The following is a 24,635-nucleotide window of genomic DNA, read 5'->3' as shown; positions in this document are numbered from 1 at the left end:
TTTCTATAGACAGTAGGTAAAAGCAGAATTAATGCTTTATATCTCTATCTCTTGGTTTTAATTTTCAGCCATACTATTTGTCCCCTGAAGGGAAAGCACTTTGATTCCAGTTCCAAGAAGTCATCATGCATAGAATAAAAATGCTTCCAAATTGCAAATTTCTTTTCAGATGTTCCTGAGAAAGTCAATGAGGGAAATATATGTTAATCTAATCTGGCCTAGGCATGCTGCCATGATTTAGTGATCATAAATATTAATTTCTATGCCTGAAAGATGAATAAGGGTAGTGAATTTTAAATGGAACAAAGAAAATATTTTTAAGAAGAAAGACATGGTCTGCCTGAAATATACCTATTTGTAGTAATCGTTTTTAATCCCACCCATTAATGTGCAAACTAAGACATTTAGACTTCCCCTGTTTTTAGGCTGATGACTTTTTGATAACTCTCTCACAGTATTATTGACACTAGCTCAAGAGGAGGCTGTGAGCTACTGCTAGTAACACTTTGAGAGAGTTTTAGGGAGATTGTCAGCTTACAAATAAGTTGTACAGCTACAATTAGTCTGGTGACAATCAGGTACATGGGGAAGAAATGTAATCCAACAATACTGTAGTCCAGCCATTCTTTATTTTAGCCAAAAGACTGAGAATTTAGTAGAGTTTAGAACTTAATTTCAGTCTCTTGTAAGTTTCTCAAAGTTTTTTAGAACATATTTTAAAAATATTTATTAGGAGGAACAATTAATTTTCCGGATTTTTTTTCTATTTGTAGATGAACAACTGCATCTCTCAAGTTTTCTTTGTTCTATGTTATTCAATAATAAGAAATCGGTCTCTGCTATAATAATTCAAATATCCCGATATAGTAGTGTATATATTATAGTTGAATGATCACTACTTACTAATAGCTTTCAGTAAACCAACATATATATAGAATTACCATTGTTCATATAAATTTATATTCTGAATTAAGGGATGAATGTATGTATGAAGATACTTCATTATATAGTTTGTGTGGAAGGAAAAGAGGCATATCTCAAGTAATACTTTCTCCCCTAATTAGAATATGGTACAAAGAGATCCAAAACATGAATCTGTGGACATTTAAAGAATTTAATTTCACCTCAATAGTTGTAACATGCATTTTCAGTGACTTTTAAAATAATCTATTAAATTTAAAGTAACCAGACAATACAAAATTCTTAGTTGTGGTAAAGGGGGAGATCAAGTTGAGAGAGAATTTGAGAGGGTCAGTTACTATTACTGAGAAAACAAATCTAAGAATCTGAATTACTAAGCCTGGGACATCAGTCTCTTCCATCCTGAGTCAACTATGCCGTGGTCTGTAAATTACTTCTGGCGGTCTTTAGGAGATGATTTAATATTGTTCAGTGTTTTCTGATGAAAGTAAATTCATCGTCTGATATTGCACCACTTGAGCAGTTTAGCTTCTTAATAAATGGATGTAGGGTTTTTTTAGGTTTCCTAGGTTACCAAATATTAATTCTGAGAGTTTTATTATCACAGAATTCACATCAACTGTGAGTTACTTTTGACACACAGAATGAATGAGTTTGAATCTCAGCCATTTCTTTAAATGTATTCTTCCTGATTTTATACCTCGTCTCCATATTCTCTGCTAAGGTGAATTGCCAGTAAATGTTACGTTTAGAAATATCACTTGCTAAAATCCATTTACACATTGTTATTTATATTTAAAATTTCTTGTACTATATGCTGAAAGATAAAACAGAATATCAAGAGCATCATCACTTTTGAAACTTTGCTATGTGGTAAACTTCATAATTAAAAAAAATGAAGTGAAATAATTTATCACCTAGAAGAAAGGAAGCCCACTTGAGAGCGCTATACGACAATATGTGAATAGTATACAGAACATCATCCAGGGTGTATTGTTTTCAAGGAGATAACAACGGAGAGCTGCATAATGTTGGAATGTGGAAAAGTAGGAGTTAGGTTGTGGAAGATGTTAAGAAAATTAGCTTTTTTTCTGACGTGGAAAGAAAACTGGATAGACTTAGTAACTGTTTTCAAGCACATCGATCACTATCAAATTGATCATGATGACCAGCTGTGTGTGTTCTGTCTTCGCTGACGATGAAAAATAGGAAAAGGATGTGAATTGTATCATGGAAGGATTTAATTCATCAATGGTGAATGGAAATCATAGGTGATCCATGAAGTTTGTAAAATAAGTCTTATCATTAACAGTTCTTTTTACAGTGGCATGTGGTCTCTGTTTAAATTATCCCTTTAGAAATTCTTGTTTGTTCTATATTTTTTTGGTACAAGACTGGATAGAGAAACCAATTTTATTATTTTTCCATAAAACAAAATTCACTTTAAGTTCAATTTATGGTTCAACTTTCCAGTTTGAAATAAAAGTAAATTATTTTAAATTTTCGTTATGAAATATTTTACTTAACAAAATAGAGAGAATAATATGAAGACCCCCAAGGACTCTTAACCCAGCTTTATTAATGACCAATATATGAAGAATCTTCCTTTATCTGTGTCCCTCTACCCTTCACAATTATTTTGAAACAAATACCTGATATCGTGTCATTTCATCTGTAAATATTTGTTTGTATTTTGAAAGAAATTTCTCTCGTTTTAAACGTAACCACAATATCATCATATATAGACAAAACTAACAATAATTCATTAATATCATCATATTTTCTTTCACAATTTGTTTGAATCACGATAAAAATGAGGTCCATATATCACAATTGGTTAATATATCTCTTGATGCTTTTATAATATAATATAGAGTTTCCCATAGTCTGAATTTTGATGATTGCAACACTATGGTATTTAGCATATTACTCTGTACCATATATTCCTTATAAATTGGTAGTTAGATCTAGAAGCTTGATGAGATTCATGTTCACTTTTTTAGCATGAATACTTTATAGGTGGCATCGAATATTCCCATTTGGAGACATATAACTTCTGGTTGTCTCTCTTTTTGTGTGGTTAGCAGCAGTTAATGATTGTTACCTTGATTCAGTCATTCACCAGATGTTACAAGATGGTTATAATTCTAAATCTATATTCGTTCATCATTTATTAGCTGGAGTCTTTCCAAAAGAGAAACTTCCCTTAATTAATTATTATCCTGAGTATAGTTCATATAGGAAAGGCAGGAAAATGCAAATTTTTCTTCTTTTATTTACCAGTTTTCAAAATAATAACTTGGCTCCCTAGCATCTTTCAAAGGTAACCAAACATTTTTAAAAATATTATTATGAATTCATGGACTTAAAATATTTTCTGTATTTGTCTTTTGAAGTTATTTTTGTTTTTGATATTCAAATCGCCTTCTCTTTATTTAAAGCGATTCTCATGGAATTGGCTCCTGAGTCTTTTGACACAATGCTAATAGTTTTGGAGAGCTTCCTTGCTTTCTGGTATCAACAAGATGTTCTTGGCTCATTTTATATACTCGGGGCCAATATTGAATCAATAAAATTTTTAATGATATTTTACAGGTTCAAATAGTTTTCAACAACGTTTAGAATGCACATTTTTTTTTGCCATGGTAAACAGATTTAAATAAAGTTTAGTACATGAATAAAATTTATAGAGCACTGTGATCACATTAGGTAAATCCCACATTTTATAGGTAAGAGGATCAATATTCTTTGGAGAAAGATGCAGGGCTTTCTGGCATCAGGAAGATGATGTGATGAGTTTTGAATTCTTTTTGGAGCCTTGATTTTGTGTTGTTCATTAACCTATTAATAGAAATGATGAATTTGGGTTGGCTGTGAAGAGTTGAAGTGGTGTGGAAGACAAGTTTATGGACTGGTTTTCCAAGTGTTAAACTGCAGATTTAACTTTAGGTGATAAATTCCCAAGTTGTTTTCCCTCTCAGTCCTACATTATGAGGTAATGTGTGAACAATTAAAAATAAAAATAAAATTTTCTAAGTCCTATAATGCTATGAGGAAAATTACTAATAAATAGTAAAATGATCTCTCATTTGGGAAGTTAAGTAAATGTAACAAATCTGTGCTAAAAAACTAACTGCTACCATGTGGTTAATAGGTGAACATTTTAATCTCTATGGGATCAGTCCCAATAAGAAAAAATGATATAACAGAAGGTTGAGAAAAAAACCAAAATTGCTGACTAGAAAACAATAGAAGGAAACATAGCAGCCATATGGAGATTATCGGTTCTTTTACTCACATAGAGTCATCTCACTGAAAATGTACTGAACCTTTCAAGATATTAATATGAAATGATAGACTATCATATATAATGAAACAATTTTTTCCATTCTATAAGAGAAAGAAATTTTTGTAATGTCTTTGACTTCACTTAAACCAGAGGTGTTAAAGACATTACACTTTGGTAATATCTAAAAGAAGACAGCTCAGAGAGCTGAAAGGAGGGGATAATATTTTTCCCCCAGACTATGACTTTTTCAGTAAGAACAATAGCATGTAGGTAAAAGAGTTTTTGATTTGAAGCTGAAATAGGTAGATGTTGATAAAGATCATAGTTGTAGCTTTTTAGAGGAGTCAACATCACCTTAGTTGCACAAAGTGTCAGCCTTAAAAATATATTCTGAGTTATACAACACAATTCTGAGTTATTCAAGTATCTTTATCAGTCATCATTTTTCTTTGCCTTCCTAGGCTTATCAACACTGCAAGCTGTGCTGGATTCCGCTGCTGAAAAGAAATGGCAAGTGACTGCTATCAATGTGGGAAACATTAACAATGACAAGAAAGATGAGACCTACCGGTCACTTTTTCAGGATCTGGAGTTAAAAAAGGAACGGCGTGTGATCCTTGACTGTGAACGGGATAAAGTCAACGACATTGTAGACCAGGTTTGCTGCTCTGTTTTCTAATGGCACCAAATATAGAATACATGCGCGATGTCGGCGTTTGCAGGGTGTTTGTGTGAGGTGCTTGGACAGCAGTTTTTCCTTTATGATTTATGTAGGATGCAGCAAAGATCACCAATTAAATGATCTCGGGCTTCAGTTAGCAGATATAAAGCTGACACATCTTACTAATCATGAAATATATTCAATATATAATTCCTGACTCTTATGTTTTACATTTTAAGTGTTGCCCTAATCTTTGATATTTTTAATTGGAAACTTAAAATTTAATTCTTTTGAACTTTTTAGAGATAAAGAATAGACACATATTAAATGAAAATAAGTCTGGGCCCTAAGAGAAAAGTGAGTAGTTCATGAATTCTTTGGCTATGTATGAAGTACTCATTAGAGTACAGTATCATGTGCCAAGCCTGTATTGTTGTCTAAATGAGTCTGGCTTCAGAAAAAGCATGTATTTATTTTCCCAAGAAGTAATGTTTTCCTCCTACTAGGTAGGTTTGGTGTCACTAGAAAACTATTAATCTATGAAATTAAACTGTGTAGGAAAGACACATAAAGACAGACTTTACCGGTTGAGAAGTAAACTAGATGTATTAATGTGGAATGTTTTCAAGAGTAGCTTGATACCAGAGGTAAGGATGTTTTATCTGTGCTTACCGTGTCACCCTGCTTCTGTTTAAGATCTTTCAGGACAGGACAGCAATGCAGTAACATCCTCATGATAAAAATAATATCCCCTATGTTTTCTAGATAGAGCTAGTGACCTGGGTGGTGAAGCACCATTATAATTTATGAAGTAAGCCTCCATACTGGGTATCCGCTTCTATTCTGAGTTAATAAACACGTGTGTGTGTGTGTGTGTGTGTGTGTGTGTGTGTGTAATGATGACTGCTAGTTCCTTGGCATAATATAAGATTGGAAGAAAAATACACAGTTGAGTATGCATTTCTTGGCCCTTCTATGCTTTGAGGAGAAAATTAAATTCACTAATTTGTATAATGCCAAGCACTTTGCAAACATAAATGTTGATGCAGACTTAAATGATATATAATAATATAGGCCCTGAGACATACAAAATGGATCTCTCATGAAATATTAAATAACTGAATAAAAGTCGGTCTTATTATGAGAAAGAACTAAATGTTGTATGCCAGAAAGGTGAACGTTTCATCAGAGAAATCTTGATTCCTGTCTCAGGAGATGAAGTTAGGATTGTTTTTAACTGGAAGAGCTCTTGTTTAAACGTGAACTTCAGCAACTCATTTGAATTTCATAGGAGATTCTCATTAAAACTGAATTTTAATAATAGTCATTAGTCTTTGGTTTAAAAACTTTAAGTATTCATGACTCATCATAATAAATGTTGGAGAAAACCTATATGAAAATAATTCTTTCCAAAAGTAGAAGAACTACAAGAGAACCTGGGAATTTATGGAATGGAATGTTTTGAAGCAAATATATAATCATGATTAAATAAATGTCCATATAGACATCCATTCAAAATATACAGAATATTTTGTGCATATATATTATTTGTATTTTCATAAGATACTCTTGAATGTATTAAATGAGTGTGTACAATGGATGGTTGCATGAATCAATAAACATTTACTGAGGACATCTATGTTTGGAATGAGGGATGCAAAGAAAGGTAAGAGTGGTGTCTGCATCCCATGAATTCATTGTTTAGAGGGGAAGAAAAAATGTACACATGTAATGCTAGAATATTACAATTTATACAATGTGGTCTAAGAGCATGGAGGAGGAAGTACCTATCTTAATAGGGGTGGGATGATCTGTGAAGGATTCACATAAGGGTAGTGTTTGGCTGGTTTGGATTCATTGATTTATTTCTTCAATAAATTTCCCTGAATGTCTACTGTTTGCTCAACGGGCACTGCAGTAGATCCAAGAAAGTAATGTTAAACAAAACAAAAACACGCAAGGCCCCAGCCAGGTGAATATTTATGATGTATTTACAGAAATTAATATGTAATTATAATAATGGTATTTATTATTGAATGAAAATAATTAGATGTTGTGAGAGAGAATTATGGAAAGAAATAATTTAGATTGAAAGATCAAGGAAGGTCTTCAAGGATTAGAGTTTACCAGGTAAAAAATGGGGTTGAACTACATTTCAAGAAAAGGAAACACTATTTACTTATTTACTCTATTAATACTTATAAGAGAATAGAGATGAGATCAAGTTTTAATTTTCATAGGAACTTAAATTTAGAAATAGAATTGAACTTTGTTAGACTATAAGTGTTTTATCATATGCTAAAACCTTGGAGGCACTTATTTCTAGCTGTAATTAGGTAGGAAAAGAACTCAGCCATCAAAAACATTTAGAAATTAACATAAATTTTCTATCATTAGTGTAATACTAATGGTTATTATAAAGCAAAGATATGATGGTTATTAGTATGCCAACACTAATTCTTAAGTAGAAGTAGGGCTAGTGAATTTTCATATCCCTCCTTTCTCTCAGTGAACACTTAACTCAAGTAGGGACTACTGATGGCACAATTTATCCTATGTTTTTTCTGAATTCCCAGAAGGAAGACATGCATGATTCAGAAAGCAGAGCCAACAGATGTCAGTAGGAAATATGAAGTACATAATCAACTCGATTCAGCTGATACTAATTAATATATTTTTCATTCAGAATGGCATCTTTTCTTCAGAATTCTCCCTTCAATACAGAAGGTTCAGTTTCTTGGACAAGGCAGTTTAGTTGTGTTATACAAAATAGGTTAGAAATTAAATAATATTAGCCCTAACTCGCCCCCTTCTAAAGAGCTACCAGTTAATATTAAAGCAGCATAGGGTGGAATCCTTCCTGGGATTTTTGCCTTTAATCTTTGGCTAAATGTGTTGCTTTCAAGCACCTGACTTTGTCTGGGATGAACGAAAGTCAGGGAGGTCTTCTTCTGGGAAGTAACATTGAGTTGAGATCCATTGTGCCTTTCGAATGAATAAGACAAAGGATTTGGTGGTGGAGAGAGCTTTCCAAACAGAGGGAATAGAATGTGTAAAGCCCTGAAGTGATGAAGAGAAGCCATTTTGTGCACAAAGAAACTAAATGAGGGCCGATGTGGCTCTAGTGTAGAGAGTGATGGTGGGGCTGGAGCAGTTTGCAAGATCATTGGACTTTGCAGCATATGAAGGATTTTGTTTATTATGCCAAAAGCAATGAGAAGCCACCACAACACTTTAATCGGGGAAGCAAGCTAATGTTTTACATTTTTGTCTATGGTTCTGGCATTTCATGCTTTCCATTGGTGTGACTATTTTCTTTTTTCTTTTTTTTTTCGTGAGGAAGATTCGTCATCCTCTAATGCATTAACATCCATTGCCAACCTTCCTCTTTTGTCTACTTGAGGAAGATTAGCCCTGAGCTGATATCTGTGCCAATCTGTCTTTATTTTGTGTGTGGGATGCCTCCACAGTGTGGTTGATGAGTGGAGTAGGTCCATGACCAGGATCCAAACATGCAAACCCGGGCCACAGAAGCAGAAAGAGTGGAACTTTAACCACTCAGCCACGGGGTGGTCCTAGTGTGACTATTTTCTTAAAAATAGAAACTGCATTTGAATGTCTAAGTACTAGGACTACAGCATGGCTATTTTACCTATTTCTGCTCTTATAATTGATATAGATCAGTGAAAGTCAAATTGATTCAATAGTGTCAAAAACTGCTGTGAGCATTACCCAAACTACCACTTGTTCCATGAAGTGTTTATCTAGCAATTGGGTTTTGGCTTAGATTTGTGGAGAAAAATTATACTCTGATACTTTGCTGCCTGCAGCTAGAAATAATAGTGTCCATTTGAACTAACCTATAAACATTTCAAAATCCTTAAGATAGGAATATTATTTTATAGATCCATATAAGAATTCTTTTAGATGCTTTTTAATATTCTTTTCCAATTTATGTCCTATTATAGACTCTATGTGTGTTCATCTGTGAGTGTAGATGTAGAAATATAAAATCTCAGCTGTTGGTTTCAGCTGTTTAAAGTTTCATTGAAAAGAAAAAACATAGCTTTTGTAGAAATAAAATCATGACTTATGGGTTCAACATGTTGTTGGTTTTATGTTTCTTAAAATCTTGTGGCCTTATTTTCACTACTGGCAAAACCAAGGTAATTATTTTTGTTTGGTTGTTGGCTTCTTGAAAGGTAACATTTATAAAGCACTAAAATGTATTGTTACTTTTTCTGAGAGAAATATTGTCTGGATTTGACAATTATATTTTCTCAAGTATGACTCATTGTGGAACATCAAAAAACATAGTAGATAAAATTTCATTTTCTCCTAAATCAGGTCATAACATCAGTAGTTTTACATTTATCTTATCTACGTTATTAAATAATTGTTTCTATACCTTTTTAGGTTATTACCATTGGAAAACATGTTAAAGGGTACCATTACATCATTGCAAATCTGGTAGGTGAATTAATTGATATTTATTATTTTATTAGAGATGCTTATTAATTAAAAAATAATTTTGAATGGCCAATATTTATCAGTAGTATTTTTAAAAACTTATTTTTTATATTGATCGATTAAAAGTGGCAATATTCTTCTGAATTTGTTATGTTTTATATTTACTTCCCACTTTACATTTTCTAATCAATTTCTTATTACTATAAATGATATAAGAAATTATAGAACAATGTTGACAAGATTTGTAAATTGTCTTAGAAGGCATATTTTAACTAAGGGAAAATTTTCAGAAACATTAAAATTTATTTGTTCAAATTTCCCCTTGTTTCTCATTATCACTATGTTTTATAAACTTTACCCTTTGCTTATTCATTTAAAATTTTCAGTATATACAATGTTTGAAATAAACGCACATTTGTGAGAATATGTCAGTGCAAAATTAAACCTGGAAATATCCAGAATGTTTATGTATTAGACATTATTTATTTCTGGTTTTCTACTTGCTATATAAGCAAAACAATGAAAATTGAATTCCTATAGATGATCACTTTTTCATTGGGATTTCAAATTAAGATTATACTGACCATCCAAGTGGTTAATTGTATCTCTTTCTCTTAAGTATAATCAGAGTCAGTTTAAAATTATCATTAGACATTTCTTTTTTCAAAATAGTTTTTATACCAGATGTACAACAAACCTACAACTTTCGTGTTGCAAAGGTTTATGTTCGTTTAATAAGTGTGATTCTATGTGATTGAGGACACCTAACCTCAGAAAAAAAGTGGAGAAAAGGAGGGAGAGAGAGAGAGAGAATGAGAGCTTATTCAAAACAGCATAAAAGAACTTTGAAAAGGTTGCATGTTTATATAAATGCAGATTTATTTTATCATTTCTGTAATATCAGATTGTTACATTAGAAGACATTATTTTTAGTAGTGATGGAAAGAGATTAAAAACAACTTACCATCTTACAACTGCTAGTTATTATTTTCACTAGAAGGTGGCACCAGTAGTTTAGAATATTAAATCTCATATCTATGTGCTATTGGGAGAAGTTGATTGTTTAAGATAAAATTCGCTTGGCAATGAAATCACTAACTACTATAAAAATTTATTGCAATTACCCTTTTAATATGATATTATAGATCCTAAATAACTCCCTACCAGAGAAGCAAGAGTTAAAATAGATGAAGCTCTGTATTCACTCTCTTCAGAACCACATTCTGTGCAGGGAGCAGCCTGAACAGTCAGTCCCTCGTGTGAATCGTGCCGTTTGATGAACAACATAGAGCCACATTGAAAGCTGTGATCTTTAAAAATGTCCAGATGGAGAAGATTATATTGGAACATTGAGAAATAATGACAGAAGGTGGCTCATCAATTTGAGAGTTGATATCTGATGCTATGAAAAAGGAAAGAAGTGTTCGAATGGAAAAAGTAAAAAGATAAAAAAAGAAAATTAAAGCAAGTTCATGCTGAAGTCATGCTTCTAGGAAGAAATTTATCTAAAATTTTATCTGAATTCCAATTCTGGTTTTCCTTTTCTGGATACTTGATATCCTCACCATATGGAACTTCTAGTGAATCAGTGAGCTCAAAGGATCTGTCGAGTGCTACAGTTTCTGAGTATTTAGAGGACCCTTGAAAATTTCACTGACATTTAAAATTGAGTAACGCCATCCAAAGTTGAAGGGCTTTCATCTTCCAAACTCTTGATTGGGAATGTCCCTTTCTCCCTGTCCAGTGTCTTATGAGTGTTAAAGAAGGTGGTTATAAAGGCTAGAAACATCCCCAGATACTATTACTGATTAGTTTTTTCAGGAATTGCTGAATGCTTGATTAGTTTCCCCAAACACAGACTGTGATTAAGTTCCTGGGAGAGCTTTTAAAAAGATAGCTTGTCCATAAAGTGATGAAGCAGTGTTCATGAGGGCATCCAGGTGTCATTTCTTCAACCCTTTAGGTATGGACAAAAAGCACTGCCATTCACCCCACCTTACTACCTACCCTGCAGTGAAGCAGAACCATCAGTGAGGCTTGCCCTTGCACACAGAAATTCCCAGAAACCTTTTTGAGTCTTGCTCTTACACAGTCAAGTATAACCAGATATTTGAGAAAAGTCTTTGCTGTGAAGGATGCAATACAAATAAACAGAAACAGAACCTGCAGGAAACATGAGAAAATGTTTAAAATTGTAATGAATATCTGCAGAGAAATGAAAGAAAATATATTATCCATAAAAAAAGAGAAAAGGATATCATGGAAAAAAATCAGAATAAGAAAGTGCTCTGGGAAGTTAACATAATTATTTCTAAAATAATAAGTAAAATCTCATGAATTTGAAGATAAAGTTGAGAAAATCCTCCAGATTATGTAACAAAATGACAAGACAATGTAAAGTGGTGTGTGCAGGGGAACCTGTAAGGGACCTGTATGTTTAATCTAAGGATTATAATGTTTTAATAGCAGGCATTCTAAAAAGACAGAATAGGGGAAACAGGGGAAGAAAATTGTCAAAGAAATATTCAGAAAAATTTCCTGCACTGAATGACACAAATCCGTCCGTTGAGTACACACAATCATGAAAGAAAAAAGACTTCTTTCATATTTCAAATAAATACTATGTAATTTCAGAGATAAAAAGAAGATCTTAAAGGTTTCTGGCAGGTGAGAAGCAGAGTGGGGTATGAAGCGAGTCATGTACCAAAAATAATTGGAAGTAATGACATTGTATTTTTCAGTGGAGACAATAAAAGCCAGTGGAACAATGCCTTCACATTATGAGGGTTTCAACTTAAAATTCTATTCTCAGCCAAAATACTAATCAAGTGTCAGTGCAAAATAAAGGTATTTTCGGACATTCAATGTCTCAAAAAATTTACCTCCAGTGTGTCTCAGCAAATGATTGAGGACTAGCAGAAGAAAGAAGTAAAACATGGCAGAAAAGTGATCAAGGACACAGGGGAACTACTCAGAAAAGTGGGAAAGGGGCAGTGGGTCACAGCTGCAGGGTAGATGGAAAGAGGAGCCACGGCATTAGGAGGAGGTCTCCTGGAAATTAAATTCAGAAAAAAATGAAATGGATTACCTGGTATGTTTGAATATTTTACTCATATAAAAATGAAAAGTTTTCATGGAACAACTGGAAAAAAAGTAAGGATATTATATAGAAAGCTATAGTAGTGAAAAATGAAGCAATTAGTAATATTACAATGAAATATTATTAAAGAGGGAAAATGCAATCTTAACATATTTGGCTTTGCTCTGAATAACAGAATTATAAATGTGAAAACAGTGAACGTTAAAATGGGTGAGGAGATAAATGGTTTGGTTATGTAAAAGAATTACATACTCATCTGGCATAAGCAAAAACTCCATAAAAATATCTAAAATGGAATTGATCAAGAAAGGACAGCAAAAATGTCTTATGCAGAAATATGGAGGTAAATAATTGAAGAATAAAATTTATTGGCATTGATTGTTTTGAAGAAGCTTAACTGGAGTATGGTGGGGTAAAGCAGAAAATCTGTGATTTCTGTTACATACCTTTTTGAACTATTTGCATTATTTTGATAAAAAGAAAAACCAAAATTATGACTCAATAACAAAGTAATTATCCTTCCCCACAAAATAATATTAAAAATATTTTTAATGTCAACAAAAAAGAAAAGATTCTTCTGTCTTTTGGATTCAGAATATTTTCAGTCCTTATGCATAATAATAAAGAATAAGTGTATATGGAGAAAATATTTATAATTGTGACTTATTAAAATTGTGATTTTATCTTGGAGAGAATGTACTCTCAAACTGAGATGCAGTTTATGACACCACAGTATTTGAAATCAATGGAAACACCATATGATAGTTTTAGTAATGGGTGAATTCATTCTAATAATGAAAGAGAAATTGATTTTTTAAATTTAATATGTTTTATAAAATGAATGTGAAATTGTTTAATTGCTCTCAGATAATGGCTAAGCATTTAGTACCTCCCATTCTCATTTATAAGATGTTTATATTGCTTTAGAGAATGCACAGTTTAAACAGGAATAACTTGCTCACAGTGTTGTAGCTCTTGGACAACTAGCTTAATGTTGTTAGGTGTCTGTAACCACATGGTGGTGCTGTCTTATAGATTCAATAAATAAAACGTAGTCCTCATCCATGGAAGATTTCTCAATAAAATGGGGAACTTTTATGTAAGTATGACCAATAAACCATCACTGAGTAAGGACTCTTGATGCCAAGATGGTGCTAGGTGCTGATGAAGCGTATTGGCTGATAAATACATGAAACATTTACTATAGGCTTTTAATGGCTCATGCGTTCTTTGAAACTTTTAAAACCACAATGTATAGAGTTATTTGGTAAATTCTGAGTTTTGTTGGATTCCTAGTAGAAAGCCTAACATAAACGTGTTCTCTGTCTAGGGATTTACTGATGGAGACCTATTAAAAATTCAGTTTGGAGGTGCAAATGTGTCTGGATTTCAGATAGTAGACTATGATGATTCCCTAGTATCTAAATTTATCGAAAGATGGTCAACACTGGAAGAAAAAGAATACCCTGGAGCACACACGACTACAATTAAGGTATCTATCTATCAAATGTCCACATCTATATCCATATCAACTGGTGGCGAGTAGCCTGTGTTTTGGTATACTTTAGGAAGAAGATAAAATCTCAATTTGTTTTAGTAATTAAAAAAAATAAATATAATGTTTTATGCAATCAGTCAAAGGGTCTTTGAATTTTAAATGAAATGCACTGCTCTGATATAAGTGCCACCCAGACTCATCCTTTGTTCATCATAGGTTTGGACACATTAAGGTCTTCACTTGTTAACTCAATATGTTTTATTGTGTATACACATGCATACATATATTTACCTCCAAAGTAAATGTTTCTGTTGTTGATTGGAAGGTTTTTTCTTCTGTTGGCTGATTCTCTGATTGAGAGCAGAGATAAGAGTAAAACCTGGAGAAGAGTGGATTGAGGAATGAATGGGATAACACGATGTTCACATTCTTTGTGAAGCTAGATTAATGAAAATTATGAGCAAAAGTTGCAAAACATTTTCAAATGTATAGTGATTTTTTAATTTGTGTATTATAAAGCAGATTGTGTGAGAACCAGGCAGGGACAGTGTTATTTCAGTTGCTCTCACAGTTATGTTTATGCATCATAGAGAGGTTTTGTTGATTTGGTTTTTTCTGCACATAACGGAAAAACAGATATGGATGTTTGGCTTTAAATTTGCATCTGGCTCTCCGACTGGTCCTAGATAAGCATTAGAAACGTTGACGTTCTCTACTCTTGGGCATGTAACATGGATCCTATTAATTTTAAGTCAAATTCAAGAAAGCATCCCATAGGATGTTAAAGAATAACCGAGAGTTAATTTTTTCTCAAAATTAGGTGACCTCTGGTTTGGTGACCTTGATTGAGATTCAGCATTAATACTGTTTGTAACAGTGTTGCAGGCTTGTGGGAGTACCTTCATGTAACAAGCCTGCGGAGAAGGCAAGGACACCCAGTCTTTCGGCTGGTGTCAGTGTCGGTCTCCACCTGCACTGGGGACACTTCTGACTGCCGATCCCATTCTGTGGAACTGCAGACTTCCATCCCTTCAGAAAGGATGCCACTTAAGTTCTCTAATGAAGAGTGCATGGGGCATTTATCCTCAAATGGAACCAATGTGCTTCTTTTGAATACACCATTAGTCATCGTGTTGCCTCCCCCTGCAGCCTGCTGTGAGAACAATGAAAGCAAAATGAGATAATCTTTTTTTTTGTGGAAGTCATGTTGTTATTAAAGTTCATATGTCATGCACCAAAATGCAAAGTGAATTGGAGGTATGAGAGATCTCTGGCAATGCATTCTGTTAACATTTTTGCCAAAACTAACCCCAGATTTCACTCTGTTGAGAGCCTGCATGGTGACCTTTCTTTGCTCCCTCTCACTGGAGCATTTCCCTCTATACTGCCTCCCTTTTGGCTGCTTCTGCCAAGTTTCAGAGAGATCCTGATGGCCCCTTGCTATGAGGTGCTGCAAGGAGCAAAGTCCTATAAGTTAAAAAATGTAGGTCCTGATTCACTGTGTGACCCTAGGCTCAGGTTCTCATCTCCACAATGCAGTAATGGCTGTTAATTCCCAGGTTGCTGTGAAGATTAAACATTTACTAAGATTTAGCACAGCTTTGGAAACCTAGGTGCCAAGAGGAGACATATTTTACATGGCCTTTGAAGCTTGATAAAAATTACTGAAAATCTGTGGGGAGAATATGGCTTTGGGTGGGAGTTCATCCTAAGACAGACACACATTGCTCATGTACTAGAAGGCCAGGAAGTGCATTAAAAAAAATGACTCCTGCCTTTGATAATCACAGTCTGACAAAGGAGACAAGCATGTGAATAGGCAAATATAATAGAAAATGAGGCAGGTAAAATATGCCGGCTCCCTGCATACGATTAGGATGATATGGGGAAGGGATGTTAAGGAAGGCTTTCCAGAGGTGGGGTACCTGAGGGAGGGCTTTGCCAGTGGTTGAGCAGGAGGAAAAGTATGAGAGGGTGCTTGGGAAAGAACAACACACACAAAGACTTGAAGCCATGCAACACTTTGCATGACAAACTCAGGGAACTGTTCTTTTTTTTCCCTCCTGCTGTGAGAATTTAAAATATGTGGGATGAGTGAGAGGGGCATATTGTGGGAACTGCCAAGAGTTAAGGCTCTTCAATTGTCAACAGGTGTAAAAGATAGTATTTACAAGACAGGACTTTCCTGATTGTTTCTGCCTCAATGGGCAGAAGCAAGGAAACCTACACGGGAGATGAGGTAGCATTTCCTAATATAAACAAGTAGCATATTCTCAATACATGATCTGTTTAAGGAAAGGGAGAAAAAATATCTCTAATGAGGTTATTTGTTTTTATGTTGTCTTTTGGGTTATTGACTGTACCAGGTATATTGCCTGATGATTTAAATCACGTTTTATTATACTACCATAAAAACATGCTATAGGCATAAAAATATGTAAAAATACAATTCATTACATCAACTTCTGTCCAGAGTTTGGCTTTGAAAATTATATAAATTCTATCAGGTTGTGGGAATATTAAACAAATGATTATTTTAAAGTTGTAGTCTGCCCCAAAAGTTAATGCAGCTCCTTCAGTTTCCTAATTAAAATCAATCTTATTCAATAAATACAAGTAAAATCTTAAATGTTTCAATATTTAATGTATTTTAATAACCACGACACATAAATTGCAAATGTTAAATTTCTTCATTCTTATGTCCTGTACAAAACATAACTCTAGAGTCGTGGCACTGAGATTTTGAGTCTGACTTTCACTAATTTGCTAATTTGGGGCAACATTCATTCATTCATCAATTCATTTATCCATTCAATACTAGTTACTGCGTTTTTACTCTGCAAGCAAGCACTGTTTTAGGTGTCAGAGAACAAAGTTATAGTCTTCAAGGAATTTATAGTCTTCAGACGAAACCAGCAGTTACCTCGTAGCATTGATGGAAATTGTCTTATTGACATCTTAGAATCAATTATTCTAAACCAAACGTCTGATTTCCCACCATTGTTTCCTCTTCACCCCCAGCAAACTATTCCTTCAAAAGTCTTTCCGTCTCAGTCGATGGCAACACCATCTTTTAGTTGTTAGTTCAGCCAAAAACTTGGAAATCTCCTTGACTCCTCTCTTTCTCTGGCAGCCCACATCCAGTCTGTCAGGAAGTCCTATCAGCTCTGCCTCGCTTCTTACCACGTCTTCTGCGACCACCCTAAATCCAGCCCCCGTTGTCTCTCTGCCAGGATTGTTGCAATGGTCTCCTAAACTGGTTTCCCTGTTTCTACTCTTGCCCCTCTATCTTCCATGTTTTTTTAAAAACATAAATTAGATTATGTTGCTGTTTGGCTCCAAGCCTTCCAATGGCTCTCTGTTTCACTTGGAGTAAAAGCCAGAGTCATCCTTTGGCCTATGAGGTCCTTAATACTCTGTCACCCAGCCACATATGATCTCTTCTCTTAACAGCTCACTCTGCTTCAGCTACATTGGCCTTTCTGCTTTTCCTTAAGCATGAAAGGTACTTTCCCACTTTAGGGCCTTTCACTGGGTATTTCCTCTTCTGGACTATTCTCCTCTTAAATATCTGCATGGCTAAGTCTCCTGCACTCTTTAGGTCTTTGTTCAAATGCCATTTTCTCAAGGAAACTAATAACAGGCTCTCTATTTAAAATTGAAATCTCTCCTCCCATCAGGATATGTCCTGTTGCCCTTTTCCTGTTCCAGTTTTTTCCTATTATAACCTTCTAGTGTCCTGTATTTATAATTAATTTATTCATTACATTGTTAATTGTCTCCTCCAGCTTGAAAGTAAGTGCCACGGGGGCAGAGTTTTGTTGATGTTGTTTGTTCGCTGATATATCTGAAGCTCCTAGAATAAGGCTTGACACATAGTAACTATTTAATAAAGGCTTTCTGGGTAAACAAATGGAGAGAAGCAAAGAAACTGTAATAGCTCCCATAAGAAGCTCCTAATCTAAGTTCTGAAAGGAAGAAAAGGTTTTTTGGAGGAAGCAATATGGAACTTGAAACCTGAAGGCGAGGGAGCAATTAGGAGAAAGAAGAGACAATGGCTCCCACAGAAGAAATATGATAAAAAGCCCCCAGTGCAAGGAAAATATAAATATTTCCATAAGGCTGGAGGTTGAACAATGGTGTTTTGAAGGAATTTTGAGAAATAATACTTTAGAAATATGCAGGATCCAGATCTTGTGTGCCTCGTTGAGCTACTAAGGAATTTTTTGTCTTATTCTGAGAGCAACAGGAGACTACTAGAGGAAAGTGATCATCATGGTTTTGATACAGGAAGATTCCTGGCTGCCCTGGGGACAATAGATTGCAGGTGTGCAGATGATGGCAGGAGAGCTTTAGGAAGATATCGCAAACAACCCCGGCAACAAATGATAGTTTTCTGAATTGTGGTTGTGGCATGAGGGTGGAGGAAAATGAATGGGTTTGTTACATTTGCCAATTACTCCAATTTTTTAATCTGTAAAAGAAATAATAATTGCAAAAATCATAACCATTCATTTATAATATACCAATATAGATTCAATTGAGAGATATTTGTGGATTAAAAACAAGACTTGGAAAGGCAGTCTGCATCATTTGTATCTTATTGGCCCCAAATCTCATACAATGGTTTGCCCAGAGTAAACACATAATAGATATTTGTTGAAATGAAGAGTAATGAAATGAAAAATATAAACACTTTGAAAATATCAAATCACTGAAGAAGAAAAAATAGGTAATTATCATTGCTATGAAATTTGGTTTAAATTTCTACCCTAGCGATTATTATGTTCTTTTATTCAACCATGGCAGAAAAGTAGTGTTGTTTCACTTGATGAAATGTAAAATGACTGTAGTAATCAGACCTGAGTCATCATGGCGCCTGGATTTGAATGGGACAATTAAAGTCAGCATTTTATAGTCCTTAAAAAAAAAAAGTCAAAGAGAGACAGATTATGAGGAAGATTTGCCACTATCTCAAAATTAGTTTGTAAATGTTTCTGTTTTTAGTTAGATTGTCAGTGTTTTTGGTGTCTTCCACAATTTGCAAGATATAACTATCCATTCCACCTTGTAACATCGACGATTTAAACATTAGTTTGACTTTTGTGTCTGCAATGTCCTGCCAGTGTTAAGGAATTCAGCAGTAAGATGTGACTGACATTTGTGTGGCACTTTAAATAATGCGTTTCCCACAAGAATCTCATTTTACTCAGGAAATGACTTAAAGCACAGACTCAAACTTTCTTAATTGCTGTCCTAAGAGAGTTATTAGGCCTGCCTGAAAATAGTATAATCTTTTTCAGTTCAGTAATTAGTGTCGTGCATTAAATAGTTCCCTGGTGGCTTAATAGAATTAATTCTACTTCTTGAATGTTTTCACTGACCGAAACCGCTGCTGACACGCTGGCATCCCCTACTCCTAATATTAAAATATTTTGCCACACAACAACCTAGAGGCTTGACATGTTTGGTTTCTTATATTTTATGGTTTAAAAGGTATGTATATGACTGAAGTAAACCCATAAAGTAAAACATGTAATAAAAAATAAAATATTGATAGAATTACATATTTCATAAAAAATAATTGAAAAATAATATATAGTACTATTTAAGTGTATATTACACACCATTAAATATAAAAATACTTTGCTACTATTTGTAATTATACTGCAGATATCTGAGTTCATCTCATTTCTACACTTCTTCATCTATAAAGGGAATAAATGTAGTTGATCTCCAAGATTTCTCCCGAATCTCCAATACTGTGATTATGTGAAGTGCTAACTTAGGCACTCAATGAAACATACCCTAACATTTCTCATTTTTGCTGAATCTATGCCACCTCAAATGGTTCCTCTGTCTCTCAAAAATTGTAGTGACTTGTCGGTAGTCATCTCTGAACTCCAGATGCCGAAATCAAGTCCTAAATTACACTGGAAAATATTTGGGTTTTTTTCATAGATTATGAAAAATAAGGAACTTTCACCTTGTTAGAAGGGTCCTAGGAAGTGGGGAGAGTTAGAGGGAGGAATTTATGCAACCTACAAAGTAGAAGATCTTCCTCTAAGAAAGTCTTTACCTACCTAGGGGAGAATTAAAACCAGACAGTGTGTTGGTCTGAGTATCTTTTTTCTATCTCTGTGAGTCTGATTAGTTTTATCAGAAAATTTGAATCTTTAAGTGAATCTAAAGTTTCAGAATGTAAAAGTCTTGGTCCTTAAGCAGGATTTTCAGTCAGGGTCAACAGCCAATCTAATATAGGCAAAAATATCTTGTTTTTTAATATATTCCTTTTACATGAAGTCTTTCTTCACAGTAGATTAAAAATTACTTTTATTATTCATAGAGAATAACAAAGGATGTTAATTTTGGTTTCTTGACAATGGAGCTGTCTTTTCATCCTTGGAAATGTGATACAGCTTGTGTGCTTACTAAAGATGTTGAATTTTTAAAAATTTTTTAATGAAGACTTCATTTCTTTAGAGCAGTTTTAGGTTCACAGCAAAACTGAGCAGAAAGGGCAGAGTTTCCATACATGCCTGCCCCCACACATGCATAGCCTCCTCCAGCATCAACTTCACTCACCAGAGTGATCCATTTGTTAGAACTGATGAACCCACGTTGACATATCATTACCCAAAGTCCGTGGTTTACGTTATAGTTCACGCTTAGTGTTGTGCATTCTATAGGTTTGAACAAATGTATAATGACATGCTTTCATCATTCTAGTTTCATACAGAGTATTTTCACTGCTCCAAAAATCCTCTGTGCTCCGCCTATTCATCTCTCCTCCCACCCCCATTCCTGGCAATCTTTCTACTGTCTCCATAGTTTTGCGTTTTCCAGAATGCCATATAGTTGGAATCACACAGCATGTAGCCTTTTCAGACTGGCTTTTTCCACTTAATAATATGCACTTAAAGTTCCTCTATGTCTTCTCATGGTTTTGTAGCTCATTTCTTTTTAGCACTGATAATATTCCATTGTCTGTATGTACCACAATTTATTTATCTACTGAAGGATATCTTGGTTGCTTCCAAGTCTTGGCAATTATGAATAAAGCTGCTATGAATATCCATGTGCTGGTTTTTCAGTGGACATATGGTTTCAGTTCCTTTGGGTAGATATCTAGGGAGTGAGACTGCTGGATCACATGATAAGAGTATGTTTAGTTTTGTAAGAAACTGCCAGACTGTCTCCCAAAGTGGCTGTACCACTTTGCATTCTCACCAGCAGTGAATGAGAGTTCCTGTTGCTCTAGCAATTTTGAGGTTTTATGAAGATTTTGTGACTTTGCACAGTGAAGTTTCAAAGGGCACATATTCAAAAGGCTATCGGAAATTAAAGATGACCTTATCACACATAGCCCTTTTCCAGAGGGTAGACTGCAGTTGAGTTTGAAATTAAGACACGTGAATAATTTTAAGTTCATAATGTGTTTTCTAATACTGTTCTTTTTCCTATGGCTCTAGTTGGTTCTTGGTCATTGCCAAGAATCTTAAAAAAAAAAAAAAAAAGACTTTCTAAAGTTTCTCTTGTGGGTTTACTTATTTTTCCTAGAGCTCATCATTTTTGACCATGTTGATAATTTTGTTAAATGAAGAAACTGAGAATTACGTTGTGTGGGATTCTCCAGAGAAATATATTCAGTGTATAATAACTTTAACTAAATAATTGATGCTATTTTAAAAATGAGCATGTAAAATTTACTAGGCCATAAACTTTTAACACCCTAAAGGACACTACACAAAACACTATTTTTATGGAAAGTGCTTGGTGTGAAGGAAGTTTTAAAGTGGTAATTAGTGTGGGCATCACTGATCAAACAAAGTTAAATGGGAATTGTTACTGTAGGATTTTTCAGGACCTGTAATATGCCGATGTGATAATCATTTTCTGAACTTAGTCGATCACAGACTCTTGTAGATGAGGATAGTGGTTTTCAAAACATTGTAAAGACAAGCTAGTTTTATACCAGGATAGATAGCAATAAAAGGAAAAAAGAAAGCAAACATGCTGGTCAATAATTTGCCTTTTTAGCGTATTTTGCAACTCACCCAGCTTCTCATTTCCTTGAACTCTATTCATTTGATGTAGTATTTGCCAAACAAGGAGACTAAGCCTCCCAGTGTGCCTGGAACTCAGGCGTTTCCTGGGACTCCAGGCTTTCTGTTCTAAAACCAGGACAGTCCCAGGCAAACCAGGATGGTTGGTCACCCCCATTACCCCAGAAACACAGAGATCTGGATTCAAATTCCATTTTGTCACATGGTTTTGTGACCCTGGGCAAAATATAACTTGATAACTTGGAATCTTGACCTATAGAACTGGAGTAAAGATGTTTGTTGCATAGGAGTTTTTTAAAGGACTTGCTAGGAAACTATTCAACTCCTCACCTTCCTTTCCAACACTATTAGGACATAGAGGAGACATTGCTCTCCTGTTTCATTGATAAGAAGTCTTGGACACTATAGCTAACTTGCCCAACACAAGAGAGTAGCAAATAGTGAAATCTAGGCTTGAGCCCTGTCTTCTGATGCTATATGCAGTGCTTTTTAAACTACACTCAACTCAATTTCGAGTGTCAAGGAAAATTTGGAAAGTGGCCATTCATAGGAAATTTTGTAACACTTTCTTAGTACCTAAAATCTAGTACTTCTTTTTTTAATGGTACTTTTTTCTATTTTAGCACGATGCAAATAACATGTGTTTAGGAATAGATGTGATCATTTTGATAACCCCTAAAACTTTATATTATAGCCTATTTATCCTCTTTGTATATTCATTAAATTCTGAATGTACATAGAACTTCTTTTCATCTCCTTTCTTTTATATTTGCTGTCAGAATACTGTTTTCTGGTATCAGTGATTAGAGTAATGTATTATTGAATAATGTCTGATGACTACTGGGCATAACAAACATGTTTAAAATGCATATTTCAATTTAGTTTTGAAAAATAAGCCTCCATAAATATACGTTTAAAATGGAATAAAAAGTGCATCTGGAAAACGGACCATGAAAACGTTTTCCCAGATTTCTTCAAAATGTGTGTGTGATGGTGATACAGCACTGCAAAACATAATGGCCCCCCACTAACATATAAATTTCCAGCTCAAGTGAGGGATTTCACAGAACATAAACATCAGAGCAGAGATGATACATTTGCTTTCAAGTAAGGAGATAGTTACATTGCCATCATGTTCCCTTCAAATTAATTTACATCTAGTTTAGTGAATGGTAGACTAAAACTGAAATATTTAACTATCCAATCAAAAATGCGAACATATTTGTTTAGAAAAATAAATGAGCCACATGTGCAGAACATAAACAAAAAGAATTCTGGATACAGAGGCTGCTGATTTTCTCTCAGCCCAGAATTGTGTTTCTATGATTTGACTTTTAATTGAAAATGATAATAGGCTTGAGACTTGATTAGATTTGAACATTTGAAAAAGGTTGAAAGAATTTTTCTTTGGAGTGTGCTCCTGCTCTGAATCGTAATTATCACATGCCACATGGACCTAAATGCTTTCAGTTCATTCAACCTCATCTTATTTTTTAATGTAATTCACCAACGTTTATAGACTCTACAACATTTAGCAGATGACTTGATAGATTTCTCATGGTAATGGGAGCAAGCTGACTCAGTGAAGATTTTGGTTTTTAACTATTAGTATAATATTTTAATACAAATTGCAATACTTTTTTTTTAAATATTCAATTTATTCCATTTAGGTTCTGTGTCCTATTTGATGACCTAGACTTTATTGTAAGAATTATATTGGCAATGAACTGATTGCTGGATAAGAAAGCAAATTATTCAATATATCTTTTTCCTCTAGGATACTAGAAACAAAGACATAAGTGAGGCAGATAAATCCTGATGTTGTATCTCTTATTTCTCCAAGAAGTCTTTTCTTACGGAGATATGATTTAAAATAAAGCCTTTGATGGAGTATAGTTTTTTAAAAATGGGACATAGTTATTATAGAATACTGGGAAAGGAAATAATCATGTATGTTTCCTCTCCATTATTATAACCATTCTGTTTATTTTTCTTTCCCTTTTTTGTTGAAGGGATATAACCATTTTTTATTAGTCTCATCTTTTGTTGAAAAAGCTTTTTATTAAATTTAGCTTGTGATAATTGTTCTTCACTTAACTTATAATTAGCTTTATTCATATTTTTATAATGCTTGTATTAGTATCACTTTTTAATGACTGCTTAATATTTCTTCAAGGCAGAAAGCATAGTTTTTAAACATTCTTTTACTGTCAGAAATTTAAGTTGTTTCTAATTTTTGCATATTATAAATAATACTGAAATTAATATTTTTGTATGAAAATTCCCTGTATTTGAAAATATTTTCTTAGGTTCCCAGAAATTACATTTTCAATCCAGGAATATAAGTTACCTAAGTGAATCTGTAACATACTATATTTTGCTAATTTCCTGCATGTAGAGTTTAAAGGAAAAAGTTGCATATTTTAGGGAAAAAATAGTGATGGGTTTTATTTAGATCTGTTTAGCTGAGGTATTTATAGGGAACTCTAGTGCAACCATCCGGAAGATAATCTAGAGTGTAAAGAAAGACTCACATGTAGGCCTGCAATGACATTGCTCAACTGATAGCACGTGAGAAGAAATTTTAGTAAGAAAATTTAGGGGTAAATATGAACATCTTATTATAGTTA

At 34.0% G+C, this 24,635-nt stretch overlaps 1 protein-coding gene across 8 annotated transcripts in view; it reads left to right on the top strand.

Moving 5' to 3' along the window:
- GRIA2 (glutamate ionotropic receptor AMPA type subunit 2) overlaps window positions 1-24,635 on the top strand; it is a 143,736-nt gene that overhangs the window by 85,287 nt on the left and 33,814 nt on the right. For all 8 annotated transcript variants that reach the window (XR_011430172.1, XM_023626768.2, XM_023626774.2 and 5 more), the window contains 3 exon segments: window positions 4,672-4,868; window positions 9,288-9,341; window positions 13,772-13,933. Coding sequence is in view for 7 of the 8 variants with exons in the window: in XM_023626768.2 (XP_023482536.1) it covers window positions 4,672-4,868; window positions 9,288-9,341; window positions 13,772-13,933 (413 nt within the window). In the remaining variant the exon portion in view is untranslated.

The sequence above is a fragment of the Equus caballus genome, chromosome 2, assembly GCF_041296265.1.
Source record: "Equus caballus isolate H_3958 breed thoroughbred chromosome 2, TB-T2T, whole genome shotgun sequence".
NCBI lineage: Eukaryota > Metazoa > Chordata > Mammalia > Perissodactyla > Equidae > Equus > Equus caballus.
Note: the sequence above shows the minus strand (reverse complement) of the source record. Positions and strands in the feature narration are given on the sequence as shown.